This window comes from Salvelinus sp. IW2-2015, linkage group LG22 (assembly GCF_002910315.2).
Source record: "Salvelinus sp. IW2-2015 linkage group LG22, ASM291031v2, whole genome shotgun sequence".
NCBI lineage: Eukaryota > Metazoa > Chordata > Actinopteri > Salmoniformes > Salmonidae > Salvelinus > Salvelinus sp. IW2-2015.
The window spans coordinates 24,152,186-24,171,967 of record NC_036862.1 but is presented as its reverse complement, the minus strand read 5'-3'; the positions used below and the strand labels follow the sequence as shown (position 1 = coordinate 24,171,967).

The window sequence follows — 19,782 nt, the reverse complement described above, 5'->3', positions numbered from 1 at the left end:
CATCCCTGTCGCCCTTGCTTGGTCTGTTTCTCTCTTCATCCTGTCTCACCCTGCTTCCTCTGCTTTCTCTCTTCATCCTGTCCCCTCTCGCTTGGTCGTTTCTATCTTCATCCTGTCCCGCTCTCCTGGGTTCTTTCTCATCTTACATATTCCACTGTCCCTTCTCATCTGGTCTATGTGCTCTTCTTCCAATGCGCTATCCCCTCTCTGGTAGCCTTCCTCTCTCTGATCCTGTCCCCTTTCATCCTGTCCCCTCTCTGGTCTTTCTCTCTTCATCCTGTCCCCTCTCTGGTCTTTCTCTCTTCATCCTGTCCCCTCTCTGGTCTTTCTCTCTTTATACTCTTTTCATACATTTGACTCCTGTGTTTCTCTCTTGTTCAGATGCGGAGGAGGAGGGAGAGCTGGAGCCGGCGAAGGAGCTGATCCAGCCAATCGCAGAGAAGATCATGGCTAAGTACAAAGCAAAGGAGGAGGAGACACCACTGCTCTTCTTTGTGGCTGGAGAGGTTAGATAGTGGACACATGCACACGCATGCACACACACACACACCTCCAGCTGACCTAGATGAGAATATTCACACCTGATGAAATCTGTCTTCACTTTTGGTGTTTTAGTTGTTTTGCATTCTTATCTTGTGTAGTGTACATCTCTACTGTGGGGGTCTGTCTCTGTGTGTGATTGCTTGTTGCTATGCTCTGGTATGATGTTCCATCTGCTTTAGTTATCACATATCATAATCATCTGGTAGAGAACACCAACCGACACACAAATGTGTGTGTGTTGGGGTGGCAGGTAGCCTAGTGGTTAGAGGGTTGGGCCAGTAACTGAAAGGTTGCCAGATCGAATCCCCGAGCTGACAAGGTAAAAATCTGTCGTTCTGCCCCTGAACAAGGTAGTTAACCCACTGTTCCTAGGCAGTCATTGTAAATAGGAATTTGTTCTTAACTGACTTGCCTAGTTTAAATAAAGGTTAAATTTGAAAAAATATATAAAAAATAAGCTACAGTATAATATCAGAGGGGCAGTTTGAGGGATGAAACCCCTTCCACACGGCCCAGAATTCAGTTGGCCGTCTGTCTGATGATAGCCGTTCTCCCTCTGTCCGCAGAACAGCTGTGCACCTCTCCCTCCCGAATCCCTCTATCTCCCCCTCGTCGATCCTTCCACCAGCCCTCAGTGCAGGAGGGATCATGGAATTTTCTTAACTCTTGTTATCTCTTGTTTTTCCTTCTCATCCTTTCTGGAGCTTGTGGAGTTAGCAGCAGGGGCAGCCATAATTACCAGATTAGCTAGCTCTCCTTCTCCTCCTCTCCCCTGCTCACAAGGCTCAGAGCTCGGGGAGGTCAGCACGCTGCCCCATGTCAGATGGTCTAGGTTTCAGCCATGGGGGACTGCACAGGTGCTCCCTCTCTGTCCTGTCTGACCATCTGCCTGGCTGCCTGAGGCCACACGGCTCTCATGACAGCCTTGAAATGCCACGGCCACAGACAGACCGAAGGACGCACGCGTTCACATGTGACAGACAGGCGCTGGGGCTAAGACAAGATACTAACACCCTCTCTCTTTACCGTTCACTTGTTTTGGGGATTTGTTGCATATTAAATGGTATTTCTGTTCATCTGGACTCGACCCATTCTAATGAATGCTTTCTAGGTGCATGTTCAATCTGGCACCCCTGGTAGTCTATAGCAGGCAGGTACAGTTTTCTTCTCATCGTCTGGGTTACATGTAGCTGGATCTGAATTCACCAGCACTGGATCTGTTCCAGACTGGGATAGTCCCAAATGGCACCCAACTCCCCATATAGTGCATTACTTTTTACCAGAGCCCTATGGGGAATAGGGTACCATTTTGGATGCAGCCTGTGTATACCCTCTTGGGCTCTCTGTTATGCCAGGCAGAGGCTGGATATGCCAGGCAGAGGCTGAGGTTACATGATGGACCCCCATGCAGCCTACAGGGCCCTGGCCTGGTTGAGGCCTGCCTGCATGTGGCTAGACCAGGCCCTGTCTGCCACACAGGGAGAGCCTGGCCTGCAGAAAATGAGAGGGGATCTCATTACCCCGCTATGTCACACGGGCTGAGAGAAACTGACTGGCAACCTACAGTAGGACAATTGGAAGACACCCTATTCACACAGAAAATGAATGGGGATTGATTGATGTGTGATTGCAATAAAGATAAGTGTTTCTATAAGTACACTACATGACCAAAAGTATGTGGACACCTGCTCGTCAAACATCTCATTCCAAAATCATGGGCATTAATATGGAGTTGGTCCCCCCTTTGCTGCTATAACAGCCTCTGCTCTTCTGGGAAGGCTTTCCACTAGATGTTGGAACATTGCTGCGGGGACTTGCTTCAATTCAGCCACAAGAGTATTAGTGAGGTTGGGCACTGATGTTGTTCGATTAGGTCTGGCTCGGAGTCAGCGTTCCAATTCATCCCAAAGGTGTTTGATGGGGTTGAGGCCTGGGCACTAAGCAGGCCAGTCAAGTTCTCTCTTTATGTAGTGTTGTCTCTCTTGTCGTGATGTGTGTTTTGCCCTATATTTATATATTTATTTTAATCACAGCCCCCGTCCCCGCAGGAGGTATTTTGCCTTTTGGTAGGCCGTCATTGTAAATAAGAATTTGTTCTTAACTGACTTGCCTAGTTAAATAAAGGTTAAATAAAAATTACAAATTAAAAAAAGTTATTCCACACCGATCTCGACAAACCATTTCTGTATGGATCTTGCTTTGTGCACTGGGACATTGTCATGCTGAAACAGGAAAGGGCCTTCCCCAAACTGTTGCCACAAAGTTGGAAGCAGAGAATCGTCTACAATGTCATTGTATGCTGTAGCGTTAAGATTTCCCTTCACTGGAACTAAGGGGTCTAGCCCGAACCATGAAAAACAGCCCCAGACCATTATTCCTCCTTCAAATTTTAGTTGGCACTATGCATTTGGGCAGGTAGCGTTCTCCTGGCATCCACCAAACACAGATTCCAATGGCAGCGAGCTTTACAACACTCCAGCCAACACTTGGCATTGGGCATGATGATCTTAGGCTTGTCTGCGGCTGCTCGGTAATGGGAACTCATTACATGAAACTCCCGACAAACAGTTTTTGTGCTGACTTTGCTTCCAGAGACAGTTTGAAACTCGGTAGTGAGGACAGACTATTTTTACGCGCTTCAGCACTCTGCGGTCCGGTGAGCTTGTGTGGCCTACCACTTCGCAGCTGAGCCTTTGTTGCTCCTAAACGTTTCCACTTCACAATAACAGCACTTACAGTTGACCGGGGCAGCTCTAGCAGGGCAGAAATTTTAGTAACTGACTTGTTGGAAAGGTGGCATCCTATGACGGTGCCACGTTGAATGTCACTGAGCTCTTCAGTAAGGCCATTCTACTGACAATGTTTGTCTACCTGTCAGCAACCAGTGTGGCTGAAATAGCCGAATCCACTAATTTGAAGGGGTGTCCATGTAACAGTATTGCTTCCGTCCCTCTCCTCGCCCCTACCTGGGCTCGAACCAGGGATCATCTGCATACATAGAAACGCTATTAGCGCGCATCCCGCTAACTAGCTAGCCATTTCACATCAGTTACATCCACATACTTTTGTGTATATTATGTTTTTTATTTTTTATTGACGGTATTTTCTATATAATTGACTCAATGGGATATTTAGGGTCTAGTTGTTGTCTTTGCCTTGACTCTTCCCAGGTATAACCAGGAATAGGAGATCCTGACAATAGTTTAGTCTGCCGCCAGTCTCACCTGCTAACCTCCCTGACCCCAGGGTTCAAAGGTCGAGGCCTGTGTCACACTGTGTTGTGAGCCAGACAGGTTGGCCTCCACTAGTTATTTATGTACAAGCAGTGTGGTGTTTATAGAAACACTTGTCTCCTGTTTACCTTACTGGCAGTACAGTTCAACAGTTAGAAGAAATTAAACAATTATCAAGAAGCCAATACCCTCACAGGCAAATCGCTGTCATTTAGGACAACCATATACCTACTGATTTAAATAATGTTACATATAACACTTTTCACTAGATCTAACAGCGCTTTACAAGGGCGTTATCTTACAAAGTGTGTAAACATACAGGGTCTAGCTGGCCTATATCCTATCCTTTGATAGTGATTCTCAGTGACCATGGGTTTCCAGCCTCCCATTGATACAGACTGATAGGTCATTGTTCAGCCAATCATATCCTGAATTTTACAACGCCTGGAGAACTCAAGCTGACCAATCAGTAGGCTGCTGCCCAGGCCAATAGGCCAATGGGAGCTTCTTATCTTTGAAGGTCCTTGTCTGATGACCGTCGTCTACTCTGTGGAATGCCACAGTGCTACAATGGGCAGAATAAACCTGACATTGTGCAGCAGTAGGTTCCATACGGTGAACACACACAGAAGCCTTATCATGGCAGTCAGTCAGTGACTACAGGCCAGACATAGCAGAGCGACTCTTTGTGTTCAGAACTGGGCTGGAGAGGGCGGGGGCTGGCCTCTCTCTCTGTCTCCCTCCTTCTTTCACGGCTGGACTGGTTGCTTCTTATGAAGAACAGTTTACACAGGGTTAGCAGCCACACAAAGGAAGATGCAAGACTTCCCACAGAGAAGAAGACAGCCAGGGAGATTACATCTCTTCATATCTAAGAGGCTGGGAGGCCACGCTGACAGACTCCTCTGTGGTTTCTCTTTCTGTGGTTCCTTTCTAAGGCGATGCCCGAGGATGTATCTTCAATCTGAGCTTGCAAGAGAAGCCTTTAGGGAGGATGTGTGGAGTCACAGATTTTTAAAGCTTGAGAATGTAGCTTGTGGCTACATGAATCATCCTCATAAGTGTAGCAATTACTTTCATTGGATATTTTTATGAACTTTAATAGGTTTAAGACTCAATGGTCTGCTCCTAGATCAGATTTTAGAGATTCAGAGGAATTGAGCTCTCCAGATTTTACATGCCACAGGATAACTCAACTGTTCTGCTAGCAGTTTTGCAACAAGTTGAGGTCAAACATTGTGTTGGCATACATACTTGTCCATTTTAAGTAGCAAATCAGCCAAGCTGCTCTTTGAGAGGTCTGAGAGCTGATTGCAGTTTAATCAATTTTTAGTTTGAATCGTTTTACTGCCATTTTGTCAGATAACAGGAGCGTTAGTCCAAAAAAGGAAAACATTTGAAAAGCTGTGATTTAATGAGTGCCACCCTGTGGTCGTTTCCTGTAACTTCTGTATTTGTAAATAATCTTTTCCATATGAAATTGTTCTATCTTCGATCTCTTCCAAGCCTCTATCACCCAGAGGGCTTAGTTGAGGGGAAGTCAGCTCATCCTGTCATGAGGAAGCAAGAGAACATCTCAGTCGACGTTAGATACTAGTCTGGCGGCATGTAGCCTGCTGGACATTATAATATTTAAGTGGCATAGTTCATCTTGTGTGCTGTCCCAGTTTTTTATTACCAATATCAAGTCATAACTGATTGAAGCAATTCTGTTTTTATATTCAGTCATAAGGATGTTAGTATTATCTAGCAATTTATTGCATGACACACAGGATAAAACTGTTGTTGTTAATATGTAGGCTAGTCTCTTCACGTGTAATCATGTCATGATTTCGTCATACAACTTCTTTCCCAGGCATAATTGCTACCGCATATAGACAGGTTTGACAGAGTCAGCTGGTAGGCAAGATTGTCATATGATCATGACTGACCCGTCTGTGTTCCCAGGATGACATGAGTGACTCCCTGCGTGACTACACCAACCTCCCAGAGCAGCACCCCTGCTCACCATCCTGGACATGTCTGCCCGGGCCAAGTATGTTAAGGATGTGGAGGAGATCACACGGCCTGGTGGAGACCTTTGTCCAAGACTTCCTGACTGAGAAGCTCAAACCAGAGCCATCTAGAGAGCACACCTAGATTAGGTGCCATTTGGGACACATTCCCTATATAGTGCACTACTTTTTGAAAAGCAATGCACTATATAGGGGATAGGGTGCCATTTGGGACACAAAACACACACAACCTAGAAACCTACGGGACCGAAAAACCATAACCTCCATCAAACCCTGACCTGCCGGTTACCACCACCAGCCTCCTCTTCCCCTTTGTCAGAGGAAGGTCTCACTTTTTTACTGACATTACCTTTTTTTAGACATGTCTTTCTCTCATGGATTCTTCTCCTTCTCCTGTGGTGCCTTGCATTGACTACAGCCCCTACAGTAATATGGAGATTCTGTTGCTTTTTGGGTTCCAATAGCTTTTATCAGTTTCATTAATAGCTTTTCTTGAAACTAGAAGAAACCACACAAGTTGACCCAATGGACTTGACATTTCACCATGTCTCTTTATTACCTTTGCTGAACCCACGTTGCTTTTTTTCCAAAATTGCTGAGAAAGAATAAAGTGATTGCAACAAATTCTCTAAGTTCTATAGTTTGTAATTTACAAATATGCAGTGCAGAAATGTCCTGAACTTCAGTTTAATGTAACTGTCTTATTGTTCTTCTGTTTAAAAGGTGCTGCATAATAGTATAGACAAATGTTAAGATTTCCCTGTTTCAAAAGGTCATTTTGTCTGTATTTTGTTTTGTATTGCATCTGGCTTTGTGTGTCATGGGACTTCAAATACTATTCACTTGTCTTATCATGAAGTGAGTGATATCAGCCCTACCCAATTGTTAAAGTCAGTGGTTGAGATGGAAACGTATGAGGATTTTCTGTGAAGATCCCATCTATTGAAAAGGCCAGATATTTTTGAAGGCACAAAAATGGCAATAAAATCCACCTTAGCACCTAAGTGTTGGAAGTATGAATTCACATTTGTCACTCCCTGGTTGTCTCTAGTCATGACTTCACAGCCAATAAAATTCACTGTTAAGCACAACTGTCTATGTTGTCAACTTCCTCTATCCATGAGGCCAGTTTATTCCATTGGGAGCAAATGTATTTTAGACAGTATTAGCTTGGTATCACTTTCACATGTGTGCATTATTTAATATTAATGACTCCAGAAATGTAGTTTACAATTATTATTCCAATTTTAAAAAAAAACAAATCAAGTGTACTGTTCTTTTTGATGTCAGGCATTTGTACACAGTATAAGAAAACTAAGTATTTCATACCTTTCACATGCAGTACTGTTTTTTTTTAACCCTACAACTTCATAACATACAGTAAATGTTCTCAGTAAGGTCTCAGTTGCTTCCTTGTGGTTACTCTGATAATTGCTTTCAGGCCTGTCAGTGAAAATGTTAGATGGACAGGTTCTTTCCCTTGCTAAACAGACACACTTAGCACATGTCCAGTATAGAGATGAAGCAGTCATCTTGCACAGCAGCAGTTTACAGTCAACTGGCAGGAAATCTAGAGGCCAACTGCATGTGGAGACTAAGTGAAGCTTCTAAAGCCACACTCAGGAATTTGTAAGAAATATGCATTTCACATTGTCACTCATTTTACTTCACTTATTAGCTGAGTTGAATATGGAATTAAATCACCATCCATATGATTCAGTCTGACATGAGGTACAGTGAAGTGGTGTCGTGGAGTCAAGAATGTATGCATGGAAAAAGTGACCAACACCAGGAATAACATATCCATTACACTCAAAATGGTCCAATGGAAGTGATCATGGAATTGCACCTTAGACTTATCTTTCCTCCCAGACGTCTCCATTAGGTTCAACAGTTGCCTTCTGCCTTCAAATAGGAGAATGCTGGCTGCCATGGCTGAGTGAGACTGTCCACTCCAGGGACCACAGGGATAAACAGTCTTTGACGGCAGTTCTCTCAGCCAATTGGACAGCTTCTAGACTCAGTCCATGAGTCTCTCCACCTATCACAAGACCGTGTTCCCCTGAGCCCAGCCCTCATGGTACAACTTGGTCTCCCTCTTGGAAGTGACAGTTCGGAGTCGGAATCCGATTCATATTCCTTATAGCGCATGTCTTTACAATTAGGCCTGCTACTCACCCATCCATAGTCCCCCACCTTTGAAGGTTTGTTGGACTGGTTTGCTTCCTCAGCTACTTCTCTCTCAGAGCCACTGCAGTTATCTGCCACGTGGACAGTCACCAACTTTGGCAGCTGGTTTTGAATGTCGTCCCAGTCCAAGTGGGAAGATGGGAAGGCGGAAATGGGCACCCATCGCTGCTCGCAGCACTTTAGGTTCCAAGCGTCCACACAACCTGTGAAAATAAACATACACAAGATACTTAGTGAGAGAACCATTCAGAGTAGTGCACAGGTTATACACAGCAATTCCTCACCATCAGCTCACTCGAAATGGCATCATTGACTTGGATTATGCCCATCCCAGTTTATCATCATGACATACCCTTGTGAGCAGGACATTGTGGCAGCCTGCAGCAACAGCACAGCGGCAAGATGGTGCCCAGGTTCCCAGGGTCCCGCACGTTGTCGCAGATCAGGGACAGCGGTACAGACTGACCACGCTGGTCCTGGAATGTCAGCCGGGATGGGTCTGGCCGAGAGAATATGGCTACAAGGGGTAAGCGTTGTCAATATACAGTACTTATTCTCAACACATATACAGTAGTATGTAGAACAACTTCAAAAGCATTCTGAAAATGAAAACATGCAGCCCATTATACCTATCACTCCTTGTGGAGCTACCAGAGTCAACCAGATCTTGATGTCCTCAAACTTGACTTTGACCAGAGTGGCCCTCTTCAGTTTGTCCAAGGGGAGATCACACAGTCTGTCCACAGAACTGAAGAACACCATCTGAGGGTTGGCTCCAGCAGCCAGGGCATCGCAGATCAGGCGTCTCCCCTCCAACAGGATCTTACCCTGGTGCTCCCGAAACGTCCTGGAACAAGCCACACTCCCACCCTCCTGGGAGATGGAGAGAGAAAAGGTCATGATATCTCGGCTGAACATCAGCTAGTAAACAAAGCCTACATGCCAACATACATAACAGTCCCGTAGTTACTAGACCTCTACTAGCCACTATAATTAAATAGGATATATTCACTCAACTATCATATAACATAGGGTCGATAGCCAACATGCACTGAGACTTACGCCAATCTTTTGTCACCAGGTAAGCGCCCTTTCGAATTTGAGGCCACCTAGTTGGTCCTTCAGATTGGTTGTATGTTCCGACGTTGAGGATGCATTGCCATTTCTGTCACTCCATGACATGCTGCCAACACGTTTATTAGTGGTCTCATTTTTTAAAATGGCGTTGGACTCCCTCACTTTGGACGCAACTTTCTGAGACTGCTTGTTGACTATTTGGTCTGACCTCTGTTTCGATGTCGTCTCACTATCAGGATACAACACCTTCACAGGCCTCCTTTTCAATGCTCGCACGTATCTCTTTGAATCTACGATACAGTCGTTACTTTTTTTCAGAATATTACTTCGTTCCGCTACAAGATGCCAAAACATGCCTCTCACGAACGCCGCCATCTTTGCTACAACAGCAAGAAGAGAGCGTGGTAACTTTCGACAGTGGCATGAAGATTGGGTGGTTTATACCATTATAAAGGGGGGGGGGGGTAATCCAAGTAAAACATATTTTATGTTGGTAATACTGATTTGTAAAACAATATTAGATACTTAACTTTTAATTTAAATACTCCTCGTTATCTTGAGATAGATTTTGGATCTGCGATTGAGTTGCAAATAATTTTAAGTGTACCGAAAATGTTGTCTTCCATAGAATCGATACCAGAGCAATCGATTGCAAGGCTCCTCAATCGACGTAGACAAACTGAGCGTGATATATAATCGTATAGTACATAGCAAACTCACCGGGTGAACATGCCTTTGAGAAGAGCCTTGCATTTTGTTTTCAAAGTGGGTGACAGAAGAAAAACGGCCACCTTTTACCGAGATGTGCTCGGCATGAAGGTACATGTTCAGCTCTTTCGTAGAACATCCTCAAACATGTGCGCAATGGACTTCCCTTGCACAGAGTGGACCACTGTTGCATTATTTTGTTATGATTGTTCTTCAATGTTGTTCATTGTGCTGTAAAAACGTAATATTGGGGACTAGATCACTGTTTTGCCAAAATGTCAAAATCACCGATTTGATTTCAGATTTTGCGTCACGAAGAGTTTGAAGAAGGATGCAAGGCCACTTGTAATGGGTAGGCAGGCTGTCAACTTTACTGTTCAAACCTCACCTTGAAACGGACTTTGGTCTGCAAACACCTATTGTGAAAATGGATGTGTTGAATTACTTATTGTGTAACAATACGGTCACTCTTCTCTCATGATGCCCTACTTGCTTGTGTGAGTTAAGCCCTTATGATGGAAAATGGAGCAAGACAATGGTCGGCTTTGGTCCAGAAGATGATTACTTTGCGGCTGAGCTGACATACAATTATGGAGTGGGAGAATATCGCCTTGGCAATGACTTCCTGGTAAGTGAATGGTTGTACTTGAACAACCATATGTGTATATTTTTTTTAACCCAATCCTAACTCAATTTCAGGGTCTGACTCTGCAGTCTAGCCAGGCTGTCAGTAATGCTAAGCGGCTTGGTTGGCCCCTCACTGAGGTTGGAAAGGCCCTCTATCTGGCTGAGGCTCCAGGAGGTTATCGCTTCTACCTGGTGGACAAAGAACAGCCTCCTAATGGTGGGTCAACAGTGCTTTGCACAGAAGATCATTGCTGTAGTATACTGTAAAGTAGAGCAGTAGACTATAGTCTACCATGTTTATTTTAAAGTCCATGAGGACACTGGTAGCCCTCTTTCAAAGTCACAGATCTCTTCTGCTAGCCATGGTAGCCAGAATAATGGGCAACTGAGCATTTTTATACATGACCCTAAGCATGATGGGATGTTAATTGCTTAATTAACTCAGGAACCCCACCTGTTTGCAAGCACCTGCTTTCAGAATACTTTGTGTCCCTCGTTTCCTTTAAATTGGCATGTACCTATATATTGTGAATGTGTATCTATTTTTCACTTGGTTAAAGATCCTGTACAGAAGGTGTGTCTGGCAGTGTCTGACCTGCAGAAATCAACACACTACTGGTCCTCCCTTTTGGGGATGAAGGTGATAGAGAGACATGAGGAGAAGACTGTGCTGATGGGATTCGCAGACACTCAGGTCCGTGGTGGCACCTTAATTGGGGAGGACGGACTTGTGGTAATGGCTGGAGTGGAATTAGTGGAATGGTATCAAATACATCAAACAAAAGGTTTCCATGTGGTTGATGCCATTCCATTTGCTCCGTTACGGACATTATGAGCCGTCCTCCCCTCAGCAGCCTCTTGTATTCTACACTTAGAACGCGACTGTGTTTTTGCATGAATTGATATGATGGTGCTAATGCTAGGTGTGTGTTTTTCTCTATATTTGCAGTGTAAACTAGAGCTTCACAACATTGGTGGGACAGTAGATCATGGGACAGCCTTCGGACGGATAGCGTTCTCTTGTCCACGTGAGCAGGTGAAGTAATAGATCCTTTTCCAGTACATGACACACTGACGTCACACGCAGATGCGCCCAACTCTTGGCTGCAGTAAGAAATCTATCACCATCTGCGCCCATTCAACAAAGCCTTTTTTGGGTTCTCATACGCATACAATTATGTTTTGATTCTTGCTTGAACAGTCACTAAGATTATACACTGCTCAAAAAAATAAAGGGAACACTTAAACAACACAATGTAACTCCAAGTCAATCACACTTCTGTGAAATCAAACTGTCCACTTAGGAAGCAACACTGATTGACAATACATTTCACATGCTGTTGTGCACATGGAATAGACAAAAGGTGGAAATTATAGGCAATTAGCAAGACACCCCCAATAAAGGAGTGGTTCTGCAGGTGGTGACCACAGACCACTTCTCAGTTCCTATGCTTCCTGGCTGATGTTTTGGTCACTTGAATGCTGGCGGTGCTTTCACTCTAGTGGTAGCATGAGACGGAGTCTACAACCCACACAAGTGGCTCAGGTAGTGCAGCTCATCCAGGATGGCACATCAATGCGAGCTGTGGCAAGAAGGTTTGCTGTGTCTGTCAGCGTAGTGTCCAGAGCATGGAGGCGCTACCAGGAGACAGGCCAGTACATCAGGAGACGTGGAGGAGGCCGTGGGAGGGCAACAACCCAGCAGCAGGACCGCTACCTCCGCCTTTGTGCAAGGAGGAGCACTGCCAGAGCCCTGCAAAATGACCTCCAGCAAGCCACAAATGTGCATGTGTCTGCTCAAACGGTCAGAAACAGACTTCATGAGGGTGCTTTTTTTTGAAGGAGCTGGAGCAGTTTTGCCTTGAAGAATGGGCAAAAATCCTAGTGGCTAGATGTGCCAAGTTTATAGAGACACCCCAAGAGACTTGTAGCTGTAATTGCTGCAAAAGGTGGCTTTACAAAGTACTGACTTTGGGGGGGGGGGGGGGGAATAGTTTTGCACGCTCACGTTTTCAGAATTGTTTTGTCTTATTTCTTGTTTATTTCACAAATATTTTGCATCTTCACAGTGGTAGGCATGTTGTGTAAATCAAATGATACAAACCCCCCAAAATCTATTTTATTTCCAGGTTGTAATGCAACAAAATAGGAAAAATGCCAAGGGGGGTGAATACTTTTGTACGCCACTGTAAATAGAGGCACATTTTTTCTGATGTTCTATAAAAACTTTGTTCTGCCACCAACTTGTGCACATCGCCCTTGTGCGGCAAAGTTAGTAAAACAGAAAGTGGTCTATACAATGCTTTCAATTCTTAAATGGTTTGCCCCGCTGACTCTTTACATACATGCACACAGAAAGCAATATTCAACTATTTGTTTTATTATTTTTAGTTGGCAGATCTTGAAGCCCTGATGATAAAAGAAAACCAGAGAATCCTTACTCCCTTGGTTAGCCTGGACACCCCTGGGAAGGCAACAGTAGAAGTGGTCATTTTGGCTGATCCAGTGAGTGCCTTGCCAAATTATTAACATGGGTAGACTTGATTCGTTATAAATTCTCACATAATAACTGTGGTCATCTGTCTTCTAGGATGCCCATGAGATCTGCTTTGTGGGAGATGAGGCATTCAGACAACTCTCCCAGATGGACCCCAGTGGAAATGCATTGCTGGATAAGGTTGTTATTTAGAAATATTATACAAATGAAACAATACTTTGCATTATCACGGAGTACATGCTCTTAATCTTTTACTCTAATTTATTTTCAGGCTATGGCTGAAGATAAAAGCGATGACTGGTTTGCCAAGCACAACAAGCAGAAGGCTTCAGCATAAGTGCGAAGAACATAGCTTAGCCATCATGGGTCTACTGGACATTTCCAACCTTTTGCCTTTTTCCCCATATATGGCATTACCCTTCCAGTGGCACAATGTCAGTAGATTTTACTCAACCAGAAGTATTATTTTGAGATGCTTAGAATGAGACTGAAAGTGTAGCTGTATTTGAGTCATACTGTGGCAGAAGCTTGATGAACATCGACCACTTATATTAACCTTGTTTGTGTATGCATTGAAAAGAATTGTACCTCTTCAGCTCAATTAAATTAGTAAAACACTAATACTTGTGACTTCATGAGAACAGTGCATTTATGGTGAAGAGTAATATCTATGTGAAGTCCTCACACTGCCAAATTGTAGGTAAAGTTTTGTGAAATGTGCAGACACTGGTGGGCGGCCCTTGGTTGAAAAATCAATGAAACGAGGGGGTATATGCAGATCTCTTGTGATGTAGAAGCTGTGTCATGCTCATTGGACTATCAAATGGGAAAATCAAACTGGGCAATATCAAAAGGGGATGGCATGAACATTTTCTTGAAGATAGGAGAATTGCCTAACCTTTGCTAACAACTCACTCCCAACTACCATTTTCTAGTGATCCCCTTTCTTTGTCATTAATAAATGACACTGAATAAGAAAGTGTCTAGTTCATTTTTAAACTAGCTGTTCTTGAGTAGATATGCTGCATAAAATTGGGAGAAGTATATTAAATAATTGTTCAATAAACTTGTTTGTTCACTGATTGAAAAAGATTAAGTGCATTGTGGCTAGGTGAAAGGTGGGTTGAGTGTGAGGCGTTTCGAACTCCGGGTTACAAATTAGTCGGCCATTGACTTTTTGGTTGTTTTTTTCTCATCGCTCCTCTGTTTACAGTGTAGACAACACACCTAGAAGATGATGCTGATGCTGCTGCTGCTTTGCCACTGAAAATGTAATGAAGATGAGAACCCTCCGGGCGGGATAAGAACATTTGAGACATTCAGATTTTCGACAAGCTGAAAAGGGGATTATACTTGTTAGCTAGCCCCCTAACTACCAAATTTGCCAACATTTGTTTCAATTGACGTGGTAGCTAGCTACGTGGCTATTTACCTAGCCAACTAACGTTACTAGTTAGCTTGTAACTGACTACTGTTAGTGATGTGAGTATAGTTAGCTAACTCGAAACTGTGAACCATTGCTAGCGTTCCATCTTTCTTAGCCAGCTAGCTAACGTTATATCGTTTCCTTCAAACTTTTTTTGTGACAGGTACTGAAGCCAGTTAGCGAACGTTAGCATAACACAGTCTGGCCCTATAAATTCATTATAAATCCTACAATGTGATTTTCTGGATTTTTTTTTCTCATTTTGTCTGTCATAGTTGAAGTGTACCTATGATGAAAATTACAGGCCTCTCATCTTTTTAAGTGGGAGAACTTGCACAATTGGTGGCTGACTAAATACTTTTTTGCCCCACTGTATATACTGTACTTGATACCATCTACTACTGCATCTTGCCTATACCGCTCTGTACCATCGCTCATTCATATATTGTTATGTACATATTCTTCATTCCTTTACACTTGTGTGTATAAGGTAGTTGTGAAATTGATAGGTTAGATTACTCGTTGGTTATTACTGCATTGTCGGAACTAGAAGCACAAGCATTTCGCTACACTCGCATTAACATCTGCTAACCATGTGTATGTGACAAATAAAATTTGATTTTAAGTGCAAACATTTCTATAAACCAGTTTTTGCTTTGACATTATGGGGTGTGTATGTAGATTGAAGAGAGGGGGCAATTTAATCAATTTTAGAATAAGGCTTAAACGTAACAAAATGTGGAAAAAGTGAAGGGGTCTGAATACTTTCTGAATGCACTGTATTTTTGGAAAGTAGTAATAATGTAATATGAGCAAAACATTTGTGAACCGGCAACTTGTAACTTTTGAATCGATTTTCTGACTGATGCATGCTTCATTTGCGTCGGTTTGTGGTTCGCGCACTTGCATCTTGAACATTTTAATCAGTTACCGATGCGTGTCGGTGAATCGTTATATCCCTAGAAATCATGTTTCTCTGTCTTCATTGGGAAGGGTATTTATTTGTGTATTGTTTCTAGGTCAAACATTGTAGATTAAATAACAACCAGGTGCATTTCTCTGTGTTAATTTCAGGAAATAGACAGGATATGGATTTCAAGCAAACTTTTAAACCAGAACCTGCCGTGAGTGTTTTGAAGACATGTTTATACAATCTTATGACCTCATATCTCATAACATAATTGCATATCTCTCAGCTTTCTTGCCCTTTTAAGGGAAAGGGCCCGTGAATCATTCAACAGTACAAGGTTGCGAACTATGTGTTTGTTTCTCAGGAGGTGCCTGGCGTTGTGTGTGGGTGAGACCAGAGTGAGAGTGGTCCTGCAACAGCCTCTGAGACCTCGGGCGCCTAAGAGCTGTGATGGAGGAGAGTCAGGGAAGGTTCCTCTTAGCCCCGAAACCCTGCGGTTTATCTCCCAGGTAGGGAATAACACACAACTGTTTATATAAGAATGCTACTCACAAAATATTTCATGAAAAAAGTGTTCTCAGTTCACTCAGCTGCTGTCTGTCTCTGCTCTCAGCTGCTGTCCTTCCATATTGACTCCATCAACGTGATGGTGTTAAACCTAGCCCTGTCAGAGTCTCTATGGTACATGACCACCTCAAGTATTGACCTACTGCTCAACCATCAGGGCAAAAGGTATTAAACCTCCACACACTCTAACGTCATCTAAACAGATCATTCTTATCTTAGCCTGACTGTTTAAATGTTCATGATTTTTCATAACAATTTCTCAAACTTTCATAACAGGTTGGCCTGGGACTTTTCTGTGGAGCAGCTAAGCAGTAAAGTGCTTAAAATCAGTCAATTGGTAAGTGGAGTTTCTGCGATTGTACCCTGATGAAGACAGCTTGCCTGTCGAAACGTTGGTAAATTAAATATTTTTGCATCTGAGCTCCTAGAGTGTGCGGCTCTCCTTTATTTTCAAGTGGAGTTTCTTCCCATGTAAACATAGAAGTCTTTTGAGTGTCTCTCTTTAAAGAAGTGTTACTTAATAACAATAGCGGAAATGGAGGAAAACTCGCCTCCCTGCGGACCTGGCATCCTTTCACTCCCTCCTCTCTACATTCTCCTCTTCTGTCTCTGCTGTGTAAGGCATAGTTTCTACATCTAAATTCCAAGCATTGCCATCTAACCTGGAAGCTCTTTGCCCTCTTCTCCTCCTCCTGAATGCTCTCCTCCGCCTCCTCCCCTCCTCGCCATACCTGCTGATTAGAGCTTCGTCAACTCATTTCTTGAAAAAAAGAGTGATCGACAATCCGATGCCCGTGCGTTGCCATTTAAGTCAAACGACAGCGCGCCCCCGCGCGCGCCCGGCGCCCCGCCCGCCCGTCGGCGCCCCCGCCGGGCCCGTCCCCGCCCCGCGGCCCGCGCCGCGGCGCCGGCGCGCGCGCCCCCCCGGGCGGCGCGCGCCCCCCCCGCCGGCCGCGCGCCGCGCGCGCGCCGCTGCGCGCCCGGCCGTGCGCGCGCCGGGCCGGGCGGGCGCGCGCCCCGGCCGCGGCGCCCTGCCGCCGCCCCGCCGCCCCCGGCGCAGCCGGGGCGCCCGCCGGCGTTGGTTACGAGAGTGTTCTTGCTCACACTGCCTACCCTGTGCTTTGACCTCTTTCTCCCCTCTCTCTCAGATGAAATCTCGCGTCTTGTGACGGCGGCCGGCGCCAACAACCTGCCCGCTTGACCCTATCCCTCCTCTCTTCTCCAGACATTTCCGGAGACTTCTCCCTTACCTCACCTCGCTCATCAACTCATCCTTGACCGCTGGCTACGTCCCTTCCGTCTTCAAGAGAGCGAGAGTTGCACCCCTTCTGAAAAACTACACTCGATCCCTCCGATGTCAACAACTACAGACCAGTATCCCTTCTTTCTTTTCTCTCCAAACTCTTGAACGTGCCGTCCTTGGCCAGCTCTCCTGCTATCTCTCTCAGAATGACCTTCTTGATCAAATCAGTCAGGTTTCAAGACTAGTCATTCACTGAGACTGCTCTTCTCTGTGTCACGGAGGCGCTCGCACTGCTAAAGCTAACTGCTCTCTCCTCTTGCTCTCATCTTCTAGACCTATGGCTGCCTTTGATACTGTGAACCATCAGATCCTCCTCCTCACCCTTCCGAGCTGGGCATCTCCGGCGCGGCCCACGCTTGGATTGCGTCCTACTGACAGGTCGCTCTACCAGGTGGCGTGGCGAGAATCTGTCTCCGCACCACGTGCTCTCACCATGGTGTCCCCAGGGCTCTGTTCTAGCCCTCTCCTATTCTCGCTATAGCACCAAGTCACTTGGCTCTTCATATCTTCACATGGTCTCTCCTATATTGCTATGCAGACGACACACAATTAATCTTCTTCTTTCCCCCTCTGATACCAGGTGGTGAATCGCATCTCTGCATGTCTGGCAGACATATCAGTGTGGATGACGGATCACCACCTCAAGCTGAACTTCGGAAGACGGAGCTGCTCTTCCTCCGGGGAGGACTGCCCGTTCCATGATCTCGCCATCTCACGGTTGACAACTCATTGTGTCCTTCTCCAGAGTGCTAAGAACCTTGGGCGTGATCCTGGACAACACCCTGTCGTTCTCAACTAACATCAAGGCGGTGACCCGTTCCTGTAGGTTCATGCTCTACAACATTCGCAGAGTACGACCCTGCCTCACGCAGGAAGCGGCGCAGGTCTAATCCAGGCACTTGTCATTCCGTCTGGATTACTGCAACTCGCTGTTGGCTGGGCTCCCTGCCTGTGCCATTAAAACCCCTACAACTCATCCAGAACGCCGCAGCCGTCTGGTGTTCAACTTTCCCAAGTTCTCTCACGTCACCCCGCTCCTCCGCTCTCTCACTGGCTTCCTGTTGAAGCTCGCATCCGCTACAAGACAATGGTGCTTGCCTACGGAGCTTGTGAGGGGACGGCACCTCCGTACCTTCAGGCTCTGATCAGGCCCTACACCCAAACAAGGGCACTGCTTCATCCACCTCTGGCCTGCTCGCTCCCTACCTCTGAGGAAGTACAGTTCCGCTCAGCGCAGTCAAAACTGTTCGCTGCTCTGGCACCAATGGTGGAACAAACTCCTCACGACGCCAGGTCAGCGGAGTCAATCACCACCTTCGAGACACCTGAACCCACCTTCTTTAAGGAATACCTAGGATAGGATAAAGTAATTCTTCTAAACCCCCCCCCCTTAAAAGAGTTAGATGCACTATTGTAAAGTGGTTGTTCTAAGCGCTTATCTGTTCATAGAGGTGAATGCACCAATTTGTAAGTCGCTCTGGATAAGAGCGTCTGCTAAATGACTTAAATGTAATGTAAATGTAAATGTTAATAGAATGTATTTCACTGCATTGTCTCAACTCACTGCTCAGCAGGATACATGTCTGGTGTAGACGTCCCTGAGCCTGGTGCTGTCTGGGGATGTCAACCTACCAGAGCTGCATCCAGGCCGACTGGCACTGTGTGTGAGAACACTGCTGACTGAGCTGCACGAGGGCCTGTTCCTCAGCCAGCTACTGCTTCCACCTCCTCCTCTGGAAAGCACTCTCTCTGCAGACGGTGAGAAAGGGCAATGGGCTGCGTCCCAATGGCACCTTATTCCCTATGTAGTGCACTACTTTTTAATAAGGATGGCACCCTATTCCCTACATAGTCCACTACTTATTTGAGACGCAAACATGGTGTTATTGTATGGTAGGCTGTGAGGTAATTTTGAGAACCATTCGGAGATGCATCACAACCATTTCTGTCTGTCATTTTCTTTTAGAATGTGAAAAGGACGAGTTTTTCCAGACTGAAGCAGTGGAGCAGTTTCATCAGCTGGTGCCCCAGAAGGTCAGTGTGGAGTTTGAGAATACTAGTATAACCCTGTCCATGCACAGCCAGAAAAGGTGAGTCATAGGGCATGGAGTTAGTATGAATTATATTTTATGTGTTGGTTTGTGTTTGTGTTTTTCCATTTTCTTCTTCCTTTGACAGTATATCTGAATCATCCAGACACTTGAACTGGACACTAAAGTCTCTGAAGGTGGGATACGGACGTGAGGACGAGCAGCTGTCGCTCAGGAGCTTCACCCCTGAGATGAGCTTCCCTCAGAGCAGCCTGGAGCTACTTCTGGAGGGTGAGTGGAGAGCTTGGCACCAGAAAGAAGTGTGTCACAAATGGCAATCTATTCCTTACATAGTGCACTATATAGGGAATTGGTTGCCATTTGGGATGTAGCCATAGAGGAGGGGATGAGAGGGTCTGGGAGGGTGGGGAAAATATCCATTCCTTGTTTGTGTATCATCAGATGGGCTTCTCCTCTCCCAGAGCAGACAGAGAATCCTTTGCCTTAACACCCTCAGGACTGTCTTGCAAGTGAGTGGTGTGGATTTGATTGATATGGTTACTAGTTTTCATAGTTGCATTGCATCATCATAGCTTTTTGCAAATATGTTTGACATTTGATCTCTTGTAAGAAATAAGCAGGAAACTTCAGAACAA

General features: G+C 45.1%; 2 protein-coding genes and 2 pseudogenes across 2 annotated transcripts in view; 3 read left to right on the top strand and 1 right to left on the bottom strand.

Moving 5' to 3' along the window:
* The window catches only part of LOC111982659 (nucleoredoxin-like), a 74,670-nt gene extending 67,788 nt beyond the window's left edge, over positions 1–6,882 (top strand). The window contains 4 exon segments of the mRNA XM_024014270.2: positions 382–506; positions 5,724–5,766; positions 5,769–5,838; positions 5,840–6,882. Of these exon segments, the coding sequence (XP_023870038.1) occupies positions 382–506; positions 5,724–5,766; positions 5,769–5,838; positions 5,840–5,915 (314 nt within the window). The 3' untranslated portion in view covers positions 5,916–6,882.
* Positions 6,313–9,531, bottom strand: LOC111982689 (rRNA methyltransferase 3A, mitochondrial-like; annotated as a pseudogene).
* A 256-nt stretch (positions 9,532–9,787) lies between these two features.
* Positions 9,788–13,511, top strand: glod4 (glyoxalase domain containing 4). The gene is made up of 9 exons (XM_024014268.2): positions 9,788–9,877; positions 10,069–10,118; positions 10,274–10,394; positions 10,466–10,610; positions 10,954–11,087; positions 11,343–11,429; positions 12,785–12,898; positions 12,984–13,070; positions 13,162–13,511. The coding sequence occupies exons 1-9, from the start codon at positions 9,788–9,790 to the stop codon at positions 13,225–13,227; spliced, it is 894 nt and encodes a 297-aa protein (XP_023870036.1). The 3' UTR covers positions 13,228–13,511.
* Positions 13,512–15,249: 1,738 nt separating this feature from the next.
* Positions 15,250–19,370, top strand: LOC139022601 (bridge-like lipid transfer protein family member 2; annotated as a pseudogene).
* The last annotated feature ends 412 nt before the right edge of the window (positions 19,371–19,782 follow it).